The sequence below is a fragment of the Dendrobates tinctorius genome, unplaced genomic scaffold (assembly GCF_039654945.1).
Source record: "Dendrobates tinctorius isolate UK_male_01 unplaced genomic scaffold, ASM3965494v1 ptg000089l, whole genome shotgun sequence".
Lineage (NCBI taxonomy): Eukaryota > Metazoa > Chordata > Amphibia > Anura > Dendrobatidae > Dendrobates > Dendrobates tinctorius.
This window is the reverse complement of record NW_027361757.1, coordinates 10570319-10589132: the sequence shown is the minus strand read 5'-3', so window position 1 is coordinate 10589132 and position 18814 is coordinate 10570319. Positions and strand designations below refer to the sequence as shown.

The 18814-nt window shown below is 48.4% G+C and overlaps 2 protein-coding genes across 5 annotated transcripts in view; one reads left to right on the top strand and one right to left on the bottom strand.

Annotated features, from left to right (window-relative positions):
• The window catches only part of ANAPC16 (anaphase promoting complex subunit 16), a 33441-nt gene extending 18226 nt beyond the window's left edge, over positions 1 to 15215 (bottom strand). For 2 of the 3 annotated variants that reach the window (XM_073585803.1, XM_073585804.1), the window contains exon 1: positions 9853 to 10123. In XM_073585803.1, the coding sequence (XP_073441904.1) occupies positions 9853 to 9971 (119 nt within the window). In that variant the 5' untranslated portion in view covers positions 9972 to 10123. Of the gene's footprint in view, positions 1 to 9852; positions 10124 to 15194 lie in introns of those variants that run through there. The other variant, XM_073585805.1, reaches the window with a different exon arrangement.
• Positions 10042 to 18814, top strand: part of ASCC1 (activating signal cointegrator 1 complex subunit 1) — a 393777-nt gene continuing 385004 nt past the window's right edge. Inside the window, exons 1-4 of one of the 2 annotated variants that reach the window (XM_073585802.1) lie at positions 10042 to 10176; positions 14641 to 14766; positions 14853 to 14952; positions 18605 to 18702. In XM_073585802.1, the coding sequence (XP_073441903.1) occupies positions 14658 to 14766; positions 14853 to 14952; positions 18605 to 18702 (307 nt within the window). In that variant the 5' untranslated portion in view covers positions 10042 to 10176; positions 14641 to 14657. The other variant, XM_073585801.1, reaches the window with a different exon arrangement.

Below are 18814 nucleotides of genomic sequence, written 5' to 3'. Positions count from 1 at the left end.
GGGGCTTAGCGGCGCCGTGCGCTGCGTCGAATAAACGCTAGTGTGAAACTAGCCTAATGAAAAATCTTTTGCATTTAACATTATAAGTAGTGATGGGTGAACCGGACACCTAGTATCCATGCACAGACCCCAGACTAAGACTTCTCTTGGAAGTCCGTGTTACTGTTCGGCAGCCAGAACTAAGCTTGTGGAAAGACAGCAGCCAGTCGACAAGCTTTTCCGGCGAGGGCAGTTCCGGCTCTATCGCAGTCACACCAAGTATTGGCTGCCATGGATGTGTTTTACTGGCGCAATATATATATATATATATATATATACACACACATATAAAAAAAAAAAAAAAAGTGTGGTCCACTATTTTTGATAAAAAGAGCAGGCAAAACAAACAGCATTCCTCAGCTGTCTGGTTTATCTTGACTGGTTATCAAGAAGAGGGGTCCCAATGCCTTTTTTTTTTTTTTTTTTTTAAATTAAATAAATAACTTTAAAAAATGGCATGTGTCCCCCCTATTTTGATAACCAGCAAAGACAAAGCAGACAGCTAGGGGCTGGTATTCACAGGCTGGGAATAGGCCATGGATATTTTACCATCCCCAGCCTAAAAATAGTAGCCTCCCCAGAAAAGACGCATCCATTAGATGCACCAATTCTGGCACTCCAGTAAAGTTACCGGCAGTCAGAGCAGGTGATTCCCACACTATGACACATATGATAGCATGGGAACAACCGGATGTCTGGGCACCCATTCATTTGAATGGAGTTCGGATACTAAACTTTTTTTAAATTTTTTATTTTATAAAGTTTAGCTAAACCCGACGGACCAGAGCATCCATGGGACTGCCCATCCCTAATTAGAAGCAAATTAAATACAATGTCATGAAAACTCATGCCCACTATGCGTTTGGTTTCATTCAAAACTTTCATTTTACCATGCAATGTGCTAAAAAAAAAGTGAAATAAACACCAAGTACTGGAGAAAAAATACAATTCCACTTTTGTTTTTTGGGTTTCAGTTTTACCCCTTTCAATGTGCAGCAAAAATGACCTCAGAACATGATTCTCCGGGTCACAGATGGTTTATCGGATGGTACTCGGACCAATGTTATTTTATGGGACTTTGACCGTAGGCTCAGAGTGATAATGGCCATACCAAAATTGCACAGATTTTTTTTATTTCTTTTAGTATTTAATTGGTGGGAAAAAAAAAAAAAAAATCACTCTCACAGACCCCCTTTCATTCTCAGGATCACTGAAAGTCCCAGACATCACCAATCCTATCCTTCTGAAGCACCTCACTTTATAACACGGATAATAAGGACCTTTTCCATAAATGCAGGTTTAATAGACGCGAAATACAAACCACACAGAATTGGGTGCCAGTGCTTGATTTGTACATTGCTATGGGGTAAATTGAAGGGCATATCCTACCTGTCTATAGGATCAATGAAAATTCACATTGTCTAGGGTCTGATCACTGGCATCCCCACCACTCCTCAGAATGGGGATTGGAATGCCCCGACAAAATGGACTGTGACAGTGTATGATACACTACCACAGAGAGCTGGGTACAGTGCCCACCTGTCCCACACACAATGGCTGAAGTTTGGTGAGCACCAGCAGCCACCGCTGCAACCTGGGGGCTCTGCAGAGCCTGATTATAACCCACCACTGCACCCTGGGGGGGGGTGTCTTACAGAGCCTAGTTATCAGCCACCACTGCACCCTAGGGGTTTTTGCAGAGCCTTATTATAACCCACCACTGCGCCCTAGGGATCTTACAGAGCCTCGTTATCAGCCACCACTGCACTCTGGGGGTCATAAACAACCTCATTATTGGCCACCACTGCACTCTGGGGGGAGGGGGGGGTCTTACAGAGCCTGGTTACCAGCCACCACTACACCTGGGGGGGGGTCTTGCAGCGCCTCATTATCAGCTACCACTGCACCCTGGGGGTCTCACACAGCCTCATTAGCATCCATCACTGCACCCTGGGGGTCTCACGGAGCATCATCATCAGCCACCACTGCACCCTGGGGGTCTCACAGAGCCTCATCATCTGCCACCACTGCACCCTGGGGGTCTCACAGAGCCTCATCATCTGCCACCATTGTCCCTGTGTGTCTCACAGAGCCTCATTATCAGCCACCACTGCACCTTGGTGGTCTTATAGATCCTCATTATCATCCACCACTGCACCCTGGGGGTCTTATAGATCCTCATTATCATCCACCACTGCACCCTGGTGGTCTTATAGATCCTCATTATCAGCCACCACTGCACCCTGGTGGTCTTATAGATCCTCATTATCAGCCACCACTGCACCCTGGTGGTCTTATAGATCCTCATTATCAGCCACCACTGCACCCTGGGGGTCTTATAGATCCTCATTATCAGCCACCACTGCACCCTGGGGGGTCTTATAGATCCTCATTATCAGCCACCACTGCACCCTGGTCTTCTTATAAATCCTCATTATCAGCCACCACTGCACCCTGGGGGTCTTATAGATCCTCATTATCAGCCACCACTGCACCCTGGTGGTCTTATAGAGCCTCATTATCAGCCACCACTGCACCCCGGGGGGGCTCACAGAGCCTCATTATCAGCCACAACTGCACCCTGGGGGGCTCACAGAGCCTCATTATCAGCCACAACTGCACCCTGGGGGGCTCACAGAGCCTCATTATCAGCCACCACTGCACCCTGGTGGTCTTATAGATCCTCATTATCAGTCACCACTGCACCCTGGGGGTCTTATAGATCCTCATTATCAGCCACCACTGCACCCTGGGGGTCTCACAGAGCCTCATTATCAGCCACACTGCACCCTGGTGGTCTTATAGATCCTCATTATCAGTCACCACTGCACCCTGGGGGTCTTATAGAGCCTCATTATCAGCCACCACTGCACCCCGGGGGGCTCACAGAGCCTCATTATCAGCCACAACTGCACCCTGGGGGGCTCACAGAGCCTCATTATCAGCCACCACTGCACCCTGGTGGTCTTATAGATCCTCATTATCAGTCACCACTGCACCCTGGGGGTCTTATAGATCCTCATTATCAGCCACCACTGCACCCTGGGGGTCTCACAGAGCCTCATTATCAGCCACACTGCACCCTGGTGGTCTTATAGATCCTCATTATCAGTCACCACTGCACCCTGGGGGTCTTATAGATCCTCATTATCAGCCACCACTGCACCCTGGGGGTCTCACAGAGCCTCATTATCAGCCACACTGCACCCTGGTGGTCTTATAGATCCTCATTATCAGTCACCACTGCACCCTGGGGGTCTTATAGAGCCTCATTATCAGCCACCACTGCACCCCGGGGGGCTCACAGAGCCTCATTATCAGCCACAACTGCACCCTGGGGGGCTCACAGAGCCTCATTATCAGCCACCACTGCACCCTGGTGGTCTTATAGATCCTCATTATCAGTCACCACTGCACCCTGGGGGTCTTATAGATCCTCATTATCAGCCACCACTGCACCCTGGGGGTCTCACAGAGCCTCATTATCAGCCACACTGCACCCTGGTGGTCTTATAGATCCTCATTATCAGTCACCACTGCACCCTGGGGGTCTTATAGAGCCTCATTATCGGCCACAACTGCACCCTGGTGGTCTTATAGATCCTCATTATCAGCCACCACTGCACCCTGGGGGTCTCACAGAGCCTCATTATCAGCCACCACTGCACCCTGGGGGGCTCACAGAGCCTCATTATCAGCCACCACTGCACCCTGGTGGTCTCACAGAGCCTCATTATCAGCCACCACTGCACCCTGGGGGGCTCACAGAGCCTCATTATCAGCCACCACTGCACCCTGGGGGTCTCACAGAGCCTCATTATCAGCCACCACTGCACCCTGGGGGTCTCACAGAGCCTCATTATCAGCCACCACTGCACCCTGGGGGTCTCAGAGCCTCATTATCAGCCACCACTGCACCCTGGGGGTCTCACAGAGCCTCATTATCAGCCACCACTGCACCCTGGGGGGCTCACAGAGCCTCATTATCAGTCACCACTGCACCCTGGTGGTCTTATAGATCCTCATTATCAGCCACCACTGCACCCTGGGGGTCTCAGAGCCTCATTATCAGCCACAACTGCACCCTGGTGGTCTTATAGATCTTCATTATCAGCCACCACTGCACCCTGGTGGTCTTATAGATCATTATCTGCCACCACTGCACCCTGGGGGTCTTATAGATCCTCATTATCAGCCACCACTGCACCCTGGGGGTCTCACAGAGCCTCATTATCAGTCACCACTGCACCCTGGGGGTCTCACAGAGCCTCATTATCAGTCACCAATGCACCCTGGGGGTCTCACAGAGCCTCATTATCAGCCACCACTGCACCCTGGTGGTCTTATAGATCCTCATTATCAGCCACCACTGCACCCTGGTGGTCTTATAGATCCTCATTATCAGCCACCACTGCACCCTGGTGGTCTCACAGAGCCTCATTATCAGTCACCACTGCACCCCGGGGGGCTCACAACACAGAGCCTCATTATCAGCCACCACTGCACCCTGGTGGTCTCACAGAGCCTCATTATCAGTCACCACTGCACCCCGGGGGGCTCACAGAGCCTCATTATCAGCCACCACTGCACCCTGGTGGTCTCACAGAGCCTCATTATCAGCCACCACTGCACCCCAGGGGGCTCACAGAGCCTCATTATCAGCCACAACTGCACCCTGGGGGTCTCACAGAGCCTCATCAGTCACCACTGCACCCTAGTGGTCTCACAGAGCCTCATTATCAGCCACAACTGCACCCTGGGGGTCTCACAGAGCCTCATTATCAGCCACAACTGCACCCTGGGGGTCTCACAGAGCCTCATTATCAGCCACCACTGCACCCCGGGGGGCTCACAGAGCCTCATTATCAGCCACCACTGCACCCTGGTGGTCTTATAGATCCTCATTATCAGCCACCACTGCACCCTGGTGGTCTTACAGATCCTCATCAGTCACCACTGCACCCTAGTGGTCTCACAGAGCCTCATTATCAGCCACACTGCACCCCAGGGGCCTCACAGAGCCTCATTATCAGCCACCACTGCACCCCGGGGGGCTCACAGAGCCTCATTATCAGCCACCACTGCACCCTGGTGGTCTTACAGATCCTCATCAGTCACCACTGCACCCTAGTGGTCTCACAGATCCTCATTATCAGCCACCACTGCACCCTGGGGGTCTCACAGAGCCTCATTATCAGCCACACTGCACCCTGGTGGTCTTATAGATCCTCATTATCAGTCACCACTGCACCCTGGGGGTCTTATAGAGCCTCATTATCGGCCACAACTGCACCCTGGTGGTCTTATAGATCCTCATTATCAGCCACCACTGCACCCTGGGGGTCTCACAGAGCCTCATTATCAGCCACCACTGCACCCTGGGGGGCTCACAGAGCCTCATTATCAGCCACCACTGCACCCTGGTGGTCTTATAGATCCTCATTATCAGCCACCACTGCACCCTGGGGGTCTCAGAGCCTCATTATCAGCCACCACTGCACCCTGGGGGTCTCACAGAGCCTCATTATCAGCCACCACTGCACCCTGGGGGGCTCACAGAGCCTCATTATCAGTCACCACTGCACCCTGGTGGTCTTATAGATCCTCATTATCAGCCACCACTGCACCCTGGGGGTCTCACAGAGCCTCATTATCAGCCACCACTGCACCCTGGAGGGCTCACAGAGCCTCATTATCAGTCACCACTGCACCCTGGTGGTCTTATAGATCCTCATTATCAGCCACCACTGCACCCTGGGGGTCTCAGAGCCTCATTATCAGCCACAACTGCACCCTGGTGGTCTTATAGATCATTATCTGCCACCACTGCACCCTGGGGGTCTTATAGATCCTCATTATCAGCCACCACTGCACCCTGGGGGTCTCACAGAGCCTCATTATCAGTCACCACTGCACCCTGGGGGTCTCACAGAGCCTCATTATCAGTCACCAATGCACCCTGGGGGTCTCACAGAGCCTCATTATCAGCCACCACTGCACCCTGGTGGTCTTATAGATCCTCATTATCAGCCACCACTGCACCCTGGTGGTCTTATAGATCCTCATTATCAGCCACCACTGCACCCTGGTGGTCTCACAGAGCCTCATTATCAGTCACCACTGCACCCCGGGGGGCTCACAACACAGAGCCTCATTATCAGCCACCACTGCACCCTGGTGGTCTCACAGAGCCTCATTATCAGTCACCACTGCACCCCGGGGGGCTCACAGAGCCTCATTATCAGCCACCACTGCACCCTGGTGGTCTCACAGAGCCTCATTATCAGCCACCACTGCACCCCAGGGGGCTCACAGAGCCTCATTATCAGCCACAACTGCACCCTGGGGGTCTCACAGAGCCTCATTATCAGCCACCACTGCACCCTGGTGGTCTTACAGATCCTCATCAGTCACCACTGCACCCTAGTGGTCTCACAGAGCCTCATTATCAGCCACAACTGCACCCTGGGGGTCTCACAGAGCCTCATTATCAGCCACAACTGCACCCTGGGGGTCTCACAGAGCCTCATTATCAGCCACCACTGCACCCTAGTGGTCTCACAGAGCCTCATTATCAGCCACCACTGCACCCCAGGGGGCTCACAGAGCCTCATTATCAGCCACCACTGCACCCCAGGGGGCTCACAGAGCCTCATTATCAGCCACCACTGCACCCTGGTGGTCTTATAGATCCTCATTATCAGCCACCACTGCACCCTGGGGGTCTCAGAGCCTCATTATCAGTCACCACTGCACCCTGGGGGTCTCACAGAGCCTCATTATCAGCCACCACTGCACCCTGGGGGTCTCACAGATCCTCATTATCAGCCACCACTGCACCCTGGTGGTCTTATAGATCCTCATTATCAGCCACCACTGCACCCTAGTGGTCTCACAGAGCCTCATTATCAGCCACCACTGCACCCTAGTGGTCTCACAGAGCCTCATTATCAGCCACCACTGCACCCCAGGGGGCTCACAGAGCCTCATTATCAGCCACCACTGCACCCCAGGGGGCTCACAGAGCCTCATTATCAGCCACAACTGCACCCTGGGGGTCTCACAGAGCCTCATTATCAGCCACCACTGCACCCCGGGGGGCTCACAGAGCCTCATTATCAGCCACCACTGCACCCTGGTGGTCTTATAGATCCTCATTATCAGCCACCACTGCACCCTGGTGGTCTTACAGATCCTCATCAGTCACCACTGCACCCTAGTGGTCTCACAGAGCCTCATTATCAGCCACACTGCACCCCAGGGGCCTCACAGAGCCTCATTATCAGCCACCACTGCACCCCGGGGGGCTCACAGAGCCTCATTATCAGCCACCACTGCACCCTGGTGGTCTTATAGATCCTCATTATCAGCCACCACTGCACCCTGGTGGTCTTACAGATCCTCATCAGTCACCACTGCACCCTAGTGGTCTCACAGATCCTCATTATCAGCCACCACTGCACCCTGGGGGTCTCACAGAGCCTCATTATCAGCCACACTGCACCCTGGTGGTCTTATAGATCCTCATTATCAGTCACCACTGCACCCTGGGGGTCTTATAGAGCCTCATTATCGGCCACAACTGCACCCTGGTGGTCTTATAGATCCTCATTATCAGCCACCACTGCACCCTGGGGGTCTCACAGAGCCTCATTATCAGCCACCACTGCACCCTGGGGGGCTCACAGAGCCTCATTATCAGCCACCACTGCACCCTGGTGGTCTTATAGATCCTCATTATCAGCCACCACTGCACCCTGGGGGTCTCAGAGCCTCATTATCAGCCACCACTGCACCCTGGGGGTCTCACAGAGCCTCATTATCAGCCACCACTGCACCCTGGGGGGCTCACAGAGCCTCATTATCAGTCACCACTGCACCCTGGTGGTCTTATAGATCCTCATTATCAGCCACCACTGCACCCTGGGGGTCTCACAGAGCCTCATTATCAGCCACCACTGCACCCTGGGGGGCTCACAGAGCCTCATTATCAGTCACCACTGCACCCTGGTGGTCTTATAGATCCTCATTATCAGCCACCACTGCACCCTGGGGGTCTCAGAGCCTCATTATCAGCCACAACTGCACCCTGGTGGTCTTATAGATCTTCATTATCAGCCACCACTGCACCCTGGTGGTCTTATAGATCATTATCTGCCACCACTGCACCCTGGGGGTCTTATAGATCCTCATTATCAGCCACCACTGCACCCTGGGGGTCTCACAGAGCCTCATTATCAGTCACCACTGCACCCTGGGGGTCTCACAGAGCCTCATTATCAGCCACCACTGCACCCTGGTGGTCTTATAGATCCTCATTATCAGCCACCACTGCACCCTGGTGGTCTTATAGATCCTCATTATCAGCCACCACTGCACCCTGGTGGTCTCACAGAGCCTCATTATCAGTCACCACTGCACCCCGGGGGGCTCACAACACAGAGCCTCATTATCAGCCACCACTGCACCCTGGTGGTCTCACAGAGCCTCATTATCAGTCACCACTGCACCCCGGGGGGCTCACAGAGCCTCATTATCAGCCACCACTGCACCCTGGTGGTCTCACAGAGCCTCATTATCAGTCACCACTGCACCCTAGTGGTCTCACAGAGCCTCATTATCAGCCACAACTGCACCCTGGGGGTCTCACAGAGCCTCATTATCAGCCACAACTGCACCCTGGGGGTCTCACAGAGCCTCATTATCAGCCACCACTGCACCCTAGTGGTCTCACAGAGCCTCATTATCAGCCACCACTGCACCCCAGGGGGCTCACAGAGCCTCATTATCAGCCACCACTGCACCCCAGGGGGCTCACAGAGCCTCATTATCAGCCACCACTGCACCCTGGTGGTCTTATAGATCCTCATTATCAGCCACCACTGCACCCTGGTGGTCTTACAGATACTCATCAGTCACCACTGCACCCTGGGGGTCTCAGAGCCTCATTATCAGTCACCACTGCACCCTGGGGGTCTCACAGAGCCTCATTATCAGCCACCACTGCACCCTGGGGGTCTCACAGATCCTCATTATCAGCCACCACTGCACCCTGGTGGTCTTATAGATCCTCATTATCAGCCACCACTGCACCCTAGTGGTCTCACAGAGCCTCACTATCAGCCACCACTGCACCCTAGTGGTCTCACAGAGCCTCATTATCAGCCACCACTGCACCCCAGGGGGCTCACAGAGCCTCATTATCAGCCACCACTGCACCCCAGGGGGCTCACAGAGCCTCATTATCAGCCACAACTGCACCCTGGGGGTCTCACAGAGCCTCATTATCAGCCACAACTGCACCCCGGGGGGCTCTCAGAGCCTCATTATCAGCCACCACTGCACCCTGGTGGTCTTACAGATCCTCATCAGTCACCACTGCACCCCAGGGGGCTCACAGAGCCTCATTATCAGCCACCACTGCACCCCAGGGGGCTCACAGAGCCTCATTATCAGCCACCACTGCACCCCAGGGGGCTCACAGAGCCTCATTATCAGCCACCACTGCACCCTGGTGGTCTTATAGAGCCTGATTATCAGCCACCACTGCACCCCAGGGGGCTCACAGAGCCTGCTTATCACTTCCCCCGTGTGCGCGTCATATACTGGGGTGACAAGGTTATGACCCAGTCAGGCTTCAGGTTTAACTATCCGCATTCCGAAAGTAACCCCAGGCCCATAGTACAAGAGACACAGAGAAATCTCAGGATAGGAGTGATGGTATACAATTCTCAACAGCTTTGATTTTGCAGCCCGGGATTTGTAGTCCCCCTACACACCATTGACAGCTATCACCCCAGTGTACGTCCTCACCTTCCAGCCGCGCTGCTGATCCAGCCGTTGTTCTGCAGCTCGCCAGTGTGCACGGTGACGTCACTACGTGGCCTCTCACGCCGCCATATTTGAGATGGGCAGAAGCCAGTCCTCGACATTTTGTTCAACTTCTGTTTCTCGTTGTGCAGAACAAGTAAACAAATACAAGAGTAACAATAGAAGATAAAACGAAATATGTGGTATCCAAGTGCCGAAAATTCCCAAGGAACCTTATTATTAGAGTTTCCTTCCAGCAACAGACATGGCGACGCTGTAGTCTTCCTGCCGCAGCGCGGTGATGACGTGTCGCTACGTCATTAGCTGGTAAGCTTGTGTGTGGGCATTTTATGGTGGGTATTGAGGGGGGGATGTAAGCTGGGTGGGTGCTCGTACCTCCATACCTAATACACGAGGCTGTGTGTGACCGCAGGGAGCAGCCATCTCTTTTCTGACTGGTCACTGAACTGTCTCTGTGCAGGGAAATACTACTATTCCCTGTTATCAGCCACCTCAGGCAGGAGGAAAATGGCTCCAGAGACCCAGAAATGTCACTTTGTGACTAGCTCTTGTAAGATGACAAGTGCTAGGTGTCCTGCAGACCCTCCTGGTGTAGAAGGGGATGTGACTGCAGCAATTACCGGGAAAGCTAGTTACTAAATACCCAAAACTGCTTCAGAATAAGGTATCTAGACCCCGGCCCTCCGCAGCCCCCGCATCCAGAGGATACGCGGCCCACCATGCTTCTGTCAGCTAAGAAAACGCTCAAAAATCAGACCAGAAGCTGTCCTGTATGTGACGACTTCCCTGCGTGGATTCAGACTTTTCGGCGTCTTGTCACCCCTTCCCGTGTCCAAAGACTCAAGCGATTAAAAGAAGCGACGTGACCACTCTTGCTCCTCAGATGTCGTCCGCTCTATTGTAAGCCAGTCTCCAGTGGGGGCCATAAACTGCAATCACATAAGCATAGTTCACATGGACTGTTTATTTTTTCCAAATCTAATGGGTAAGGTTTCTCCTTGTGGAGAGAGACAATCCAGGCCTGGCGTATCAGAGTGAGGAGACTTATAAGTCACGCATGCTCCACTGGGAAATTAAATATGCAAATTGCATCTTCAGGGAGGAAGAGAACTAGAACTCTAGCGCCACCTATTGGAAGCAGCAATCCTCCAAGTCAATATCGACCCTTTAACAAGTCTTGCAGGCCGGGGTCAGACTTGCGAGTGTGATGCAAGTCTCGCGCATCAATACCCGGCACTCCGGACCGAAGTGTGCGGCTGCATAGAAATACATGCAGCTCCAGTCCGGGTATTGATGCGAGAGACTCGCATCACACTTGCAAGAGTGACCTTGGCCTTAGGCTAAAAGTCAAACCAGAATTTCAGTTTGCAGACAGTGTTTTGGGGGTATTGCCGCTCATCAGTACAAAGTATGAGATCTAATTTGGCTGGGTGAGAGGTTTAAAGCTGTGTTTTTGCTACTTTGTTTCTTTTGGAAGCAAAACCTGCTGTCTTGGCAGTAAAGAAGTTGCTTACATAAAACAGGTTTTGCTGCGGTTTTTGCTGCGTGTTTTTTGTCTATTTTCTATGCTAATAAAGTTTAGTGCTCCCCAAAATATCATAATGCAACTTTAAGGTTTTTGAAGCAAAACCTGATACTTGCGTTTTTTTTTGCTGCGTTTTTGCACTTAGCTTTTGTTTCTTGTGGGTGAAAAAATTGCTGGAAGATTTGACATGCTGCAGCTTGCAAAAACGCAGCGGTTTTTCAAATCGGTCTGGAAAAAAAACAATGTGTGTGCATGAGATTTCTGAAATCTGACAACTTTTGCTGGTATTGTAAAACACAGCTTAAAATTTGCATAAAAAAGCTTCAAAAATGCAATGTGTGAGCACCGCCTTAGGCTATGTGCACACAGTGTGGATCCTCCCGCTGATTTTTCCGCGAGGATTTTTCTAAATCCGCAGGTCAAATGACCTGCATTTTTCCTGCGGATTTCTTCCTTTTTTTTTTTGCTGTTTTACTGCGGTTTTTGTGCGGTTTTCCACTGTTGTTTTCCACCTGCGGATTTGTAGAATGGAGCAGGTGGAAAACTGCAGCAAAACCGCACAAAAGAAGTCACATGCTGCTTTTTTTTTTTTCCGCGGAAAAATCCGCAGCATGTGCACAGCGATTTTTTTTTTTTTTACATAGGCTATAATGGTACTGTACATCACCTGCAGTTCTGCAGCGGCAAATCTGCTGCGGATTCGCAGTAGAACCGCACCGTGTGCACAGACCCTAAGACTGGGATCTAAGGGGTAACGTTTCTCCTTGTGCAGATGACTAACCAGGCCTGGCATGTCAGAGTGAGGAGACTTATAAGCCCTTCATGCTCCATGCTCCAGAATGTGCAAGACTAGTCTTAGTGCTTGTTCAGACAGCATGTATTCGGTTCTTGTGCTGTCTGTATGTAAAACAGCTAGCAAGTGCACAGCGCTGACCAATGCAAGTCAGCCGATGAGCCTTGTGTAAAAATCCCAGCATGCACTTTGATCCCTGGTTCGGATCAGACTCTCCCAATATACGTCAATGGGTGCACAAAAACCGATCACATATGGGTCACTTACCATCCATGTATAAAGCAATTTTTTTTCACATATCCATTACAATTATAAAGATAGCAAACTGTATTTGTCCTTTGTTATTCATTAAATTGTTTATGTAGACACTGGAGGACGCCGCCCAGATGCTAAGGATAGGTATGTGTGTAGTGGACAGCCCCTGTTGTTGTTTAATGTTGTTTTATTGGGACTGTGTGTGTAGGGGGGTGCACTTAGATTTTGGATTTGGTCACTGCCCACATTCCCAGACATGTACACTGCTCATGCAGTATGTCCTCATAGTACAACTCAATCAGATTCAGTACATGGGGCAGGGCTTTATAGTGGAAATACTGTGCTTGTGCTGCTGTACATCTGGCAGTATTTCTTCTGCAATGAAAGGTAAACCTCTTTATATACAGCAGATAACACAAGATCCACCATTCACAATGAGAGAGGTCACAGCTCACCTCCTCCTGTACAATGACAGATAACACCTCTATATACATGAGAGAGCACAGAATCCACCATTCACAAAAGTTGATGGTCACAGCTCACCTTCCCCTCTTCTATAATGACAGATAACACCTCTGTACAGCAGACAACACAGACTTTACCATTCACAATAGATGTCACAGCTCACCCCCTCCTGTATAATAACATATACAGTCATGGCTGAAAGTGTTGGCACTCTTGGAATTATTCCATAAAAGTGAAGTATTTCTCCCAGAAAATGATTGAAATTGCACATGTTTTGCTACACATGTTTATTTCCTTTGTGTGTGTTTAGGCAACACAAAACAAACCAGAGTAAAAAAGGCAAATTGCACATAATTTCTCACAAAGCCGCCAAAATGTTCTTGACAAAATTGTTGGCCCTCAACTTAATATTTGGTTGCACACCCTTTGAAATAAATAGCTGCAATCAATCTCTTCCTATAACCTTCAACAAGCTTCTTACACCCCTCAACTGGAATTTTGGACCACTCCTCTTTTGCAGACTGCTCTAGGTCTCTTGTGTTTGAAGGGTGAAGGCGCCTTCTCCCTTCAGCAATTTTAAGATCTCTCCACAGGTGATCAATGGGATTTAGATCTGGACTCATTGCTGCCACTTCAGAACTCTCCAGTGCTTTGTTTCCATCAATTTCTGGGTGCTGCTTGAAGTATGTTTGGGGTCATTTGTCCTGCTGGAAGACCCATGACCTAGGGCTTAAACCCAGCTTTGTGACACTGAGTACTACATTGAGACTAAAAATCTTTTGGTAATATTCAGAGTTCATGATGCCTTGCACACAGTCAAGGCACCCAGTGCTAGAGGCAGCAAAACCTCTAAAACATTCTTGAACCTCCACCATATTTGACTGTAGGTACTGTGTTCTTTTTTTGTAGGCCTCATTCAGTTTTCAGTAAACAGAATCATTTGCTTTGCCAAAAATCTCTATCTTGTTCTCATCTGTCGACAAGACGTTTTCCCTGAAGGATTTTGGCAAACTGCGGTCTAGCTTTTTTTGTCTGTGTCAGCAGTGGGGTCCTCCTGGGTCTCATGCCATAGCGTTTAATTTAATTCAAATGTCAATGGATAGTTCGCTCTGAGACTGATGCACCATTCACAATAGTTGATATCACAGCTCACCTCATGTTCCTGTACAATGACTGATAACCGCTCTATATACAGCAGATAACACAGGATTTTTATTTATTTATTTTACTCACTTATATAGCGCCATTAATTCCACTGCACTTTACAGACATTATTGGCACTGTCCCCGATGGGGCTCACAATCTAAATTCCCTATCAGTATCCACCATTTGCAGTAGTTGATGGTCACAGCTCACCCTCCCTGCCTTCTGCCACTTAACACTACTCCCAGTTTATATTTCTATACAACGCCCTAGTGTCAGAGTCAGTCTGTTGCTGCTTATGTCCATGTGGCTGCTGCAAAGAACATGAAGTATGTTACAAGATTTTATGTTTTTTTAAACGTAGATCTTGATATGCAAAATAAAATCAATCATTATCAAAAATTGTAAAAATGCAATTAATATAAAAACCTACTTTATACAATAGGTAATTTTCTGCTGACACATTTCCATAAACATATCAATACTACTGGCCCATCCCTTTAATGGGCAGACCCATGCCCGTCATCGTGGCATTGTGCCCCATACACAGAGACCATGATACATCTTACATAATTTTATCTCCTTTTAGGGACGTCTGGAGGAGTCATGGAGATTTTACGTCCCACCCTGATCAATATTGGAGGTCGAATATACAGAAAGAACACAGTTCAGGAGGAAACCTATCAGAATGAGGAAGAAGATGATTTTTATAGGGGTACGTACCCCTATAAATTCGGTCTGCTCTATAGGAATACCGCCACTTTCTAACTTTTCTCCACTCCTGTATCCCCTTCCTCGCAGAGCCCATGCAATGTGTAGATGAGCCATGTGATGACGACATGATTGAGGAGACTGAGAAGGGTTTCCAGTGCTCTTTCAATCTTCCTAGCCAACTTTTTAAGTGAGTGTTTATTTTTCTATTTCTTTAACTATTTTATTAGGAGGAGAATGAACCATTCATATTCAGAAAGTAGAAGCATGCTGACTGGAAAATGCCTACGGCTGTGTTCACATTTGCATCTGTGGTTTTGTCAGGAGCTTGTGTTGCAGATTCCATCATGTTATTTGTTAAAAATAACACCGTATCACAACGAGGTGAAACCAAACACATCTCATTATAAGTCATAAGGGCGATTCACCTACCTTTGTGTCATGCTCCGGATCCAGCACTATTTGTGCTTTCCATCTGTAAAACAAAAAACACAACTCGTGTGAACAGTGTCTTATGATAAGTCCTGCACTTGAGCTGAACAACACATGATCTGAACAGGATTTCATTGTGAGAGACCAGCACATTCATAGAAAATCTCTCTATGAATGTACCGATCTCTCTATAAATGTGCTGATCTCTGTGTAAATGTGCTGATATCTCTATGAATGTGCTGATATCTCTATGAATGTGCTAATCTCTCTATGAATGTGCTAATCTCTCTATGAATGTGCTGATCTCTCTATGAATGTGCTGATCTCTCTATGAATGTGCTGATCTCTCTATGAATGTGCTGATCTCTCTATGAATGTGCTGATCTCTCTATGAATGTGCTGATCTCTCTATGAATGTGCTGATCTCTCTATGAATGTGCTGATCTCTCTATGAATGTGCTGATCTCTGTATGAATGTGCTGGTCTCTCTATGAATGTGCTGATCTCTCTATGAATGTGCTGATCTCTATGAATGTTGATCTATGTATGAATGTGCTGGTCTCTATGAAAGTACTGGTCTCTCCATGAATGTACTGATCTCTGTATGAATTTGCTGATGTCTATAAATACGCTGATCTCTCTATGAATGTGCTGATCTCTCTATGAATGTGCTGAACTCTCTATGAATGTGCTGAACTCTCTATGATTGTGCTGATTTCTGTATAAATGTGCTGGTCTCTCCATGAATGTACTGATCTCTCTATGAATGTGATGCTCTCTGTATAAATATGCTGATCTCTCTATGAATGTGCTGATCTCTGTATGAATGTGCTGATCTCTCTATAAATATGCTGATCTCTATGAATGTGCTGATCTCTCTGTGAATGTGCTGATTTCTCTGTGAATGTGCTGATCTGTCTATGAATGTGCTGATCTCTCTATAAATGTGCTGATCTCTGTATGAATGTGCTGATCTCTGTATGAATGTGCTGATCTCTGTATGAATGTGCTGATCTCTCTATAAATGTGCTGACCTCTCTATAAATATGCTGCTCTCTGGATAAATGTGGTGGTCTCTCTATGAGTGTGCTGGACTCTATGAATGTGCTTGTCTCGCTATAAATGTGCTGATCTCTCTATGAATGTACTGATCTCTGTATGAATGTGCTGATCTCTCTATAAATATGCTGATCTCTATGAATGTGCTGATTTCGCTATAAATGTGCTGATCTCTGTATGAATGTGCTGATCTCTCTATAAATGTGCTGATCTCTCTATGAATGTGCTGATCTTTCTATAAATGTACTGATCTCTCTATAAATGTGCTGATCTCTATGAATGTGCTGATACAGTTAGGTCCATATATATTTGGACAGAGACAACATTTTTCTAATTTTGGTTCTAGACATTACCACAATGAATTTTAAACAAAACAATTCAGATGTAGTTGAAGTTCAGACTTTCAGCTTTCATTTGAGGGTATCCACATTAAAATTGGATGAAGGGTTTAGGAGTTTCAGCTCCTTAACATGTGCCACCCTGTTTTTAATGGGACCAAAAGTAATTGGACAGTTGACTCCAAGGCTATTTCATGGATAGGTGTGGGCAATCCCTTTGTTATGTCATTCTCAATTAAGCAGATAAAAGGCCTGGAGTTGATTTGAGGAGTGGTGCTTACATTTGGAAGGTTTTGCTGTGAAGGAAACATGCGGTCAAAGGAGCTCTCCATGCAGGTGAAACAAGCCATCCTTAAGCTGCAAAAACAAAAAACCCATCCGAGAAATTGCTACAACATTAAAAACAGGGTGGCACATGTTAAGGAGCTGAAACTCCTAAACCCTTCATCCAATTTTAATGTGGATACCCTCAAATGAAAGCTGAAAGTCTGAACTTCAACTGCATCTGAATTGTTTTGTTTAAAATTCATTCTGGTAATGTCTAGAACCAAAATTAGAAAAATGTTGTCTCTGTCCAAATATATATGGACCTAACTGTATCTCTATAAATGTGCTGATCTCTGTATAAATGTGCTGATCTCTGTATAAATGTGCTGATCTCTGTATAAATGTGCTGGTCTCTCTATGAATGTGTTGGTTTCTCTATGAGTGTACTGGACTCTCTATGAATGTGCTGCATAACAATGAGATGTAAAATCATTAATGAGAACAAACCCGAAGAGATGAAGTGTCCTCAGATACTAATTGTTGGCCATTAGGCCTTGTGACCGGCAATTCAGTTAGCTAATTACCCAATTAATATTCACCTCTTCTCAGTGGAGCCTGCGATGTAGGAGACAAGAGGAAGCGTGTGGCAGACGCTAAGGTTATTGTCAGGAACACCGCACTGCACTAGCTCACTGAGCCAGTGCCCATGTCCTGAGCAAGACAAACTGTGCTCAAAGATACCTGAGGAGCAAGCAGCAGAAGTGAAGATGCGTGCTTCAGACCAGCAGGACCTAAATCATATGACTGCTGGGGGCATGGCCTAAACTCCAGAGAGGTAGGAGCTGCAGGAAAACTCCTAGAATGGTAACTATGGGACAAAGTTACCAAGGGGCATAGACAGAGACGTAAACAGATCAGGCCGGGGTCAAAGCACGACAATACGAAAGGATTAGACAGAACGGATAGTCAGGACGTTGCCAAGAAGTCAGAAACCAGAGAAACAGATACACAGTACAGAATCAACAGGCAAACTCACAACAGGGGACAGCATCGGGTCAGAACCATATAAGCAAGCTAGAAGACAACGAACAGGCACAGGGGTCACCACATTCCGCCAAAGGCAAAAGTATAACTGAAGGGGATTGGAATATCTCAGGGCTATAAGAAGCTCTCCCTGAACCAAAGAGAGGCCACAATAATTAACCCCAGGCGTGCAGGTCAAAGCCTGCACTTGGCTCAAGACATTAACCCCTGACGTGCAGGTCAAAATCTGCACTGGGATCATGACAGTTATGTTCCCACGGTCAGTTAATGCTGCGGGTTGGACGTTGCATACAGCCACACCGTCCAACCCGCAGCATCCAGATGTTACACCATGAAATCCCATCTCCACTACGCGTGCATGGACGCTTCCGGCTTCCCAGCGTAAACAGACATGCGGCGCATCTTTCCAGACCGCAGCATGTCTATTTATCTTGCGGAGACGCTCAGACTCCGCAAGATAAAGTCACCCGTACAGTGTAATGGGTCGTGGTGATTCCGCATGGTTCAATGAACACATACAGAATCACCTCCGTTCAAAAGCCGGCAGTGCTTTGGATGAAGCGGACATGTGCTGCGTCCAAAGTGCTGCCGACTCTTGCTCATGGGAACATACCCTTATCCTGGTGAGACTAGAGAAAATGGAAGAGAAGTTCCCCAGTGTTACCTTACTTTACCTATTACCTATTTTTTGGTCTATATTAGGTACATAATAGGAAAAAAAGGGGAGACCAAGAGAAATCTGGAATCGGAGACTCGCACCTCAATTAGTATCCCCAGACAGGGGATGGAAGGAGCAATTGGTAAGATTCCATTTTTGGCTGACAATTCCGTATATTATCTGCATGTCTGCTGATACCCTGTATCTCCCGTCCCAATACTGTAGGTGTGCTGGTATCTCTGGTACCTTTGCAT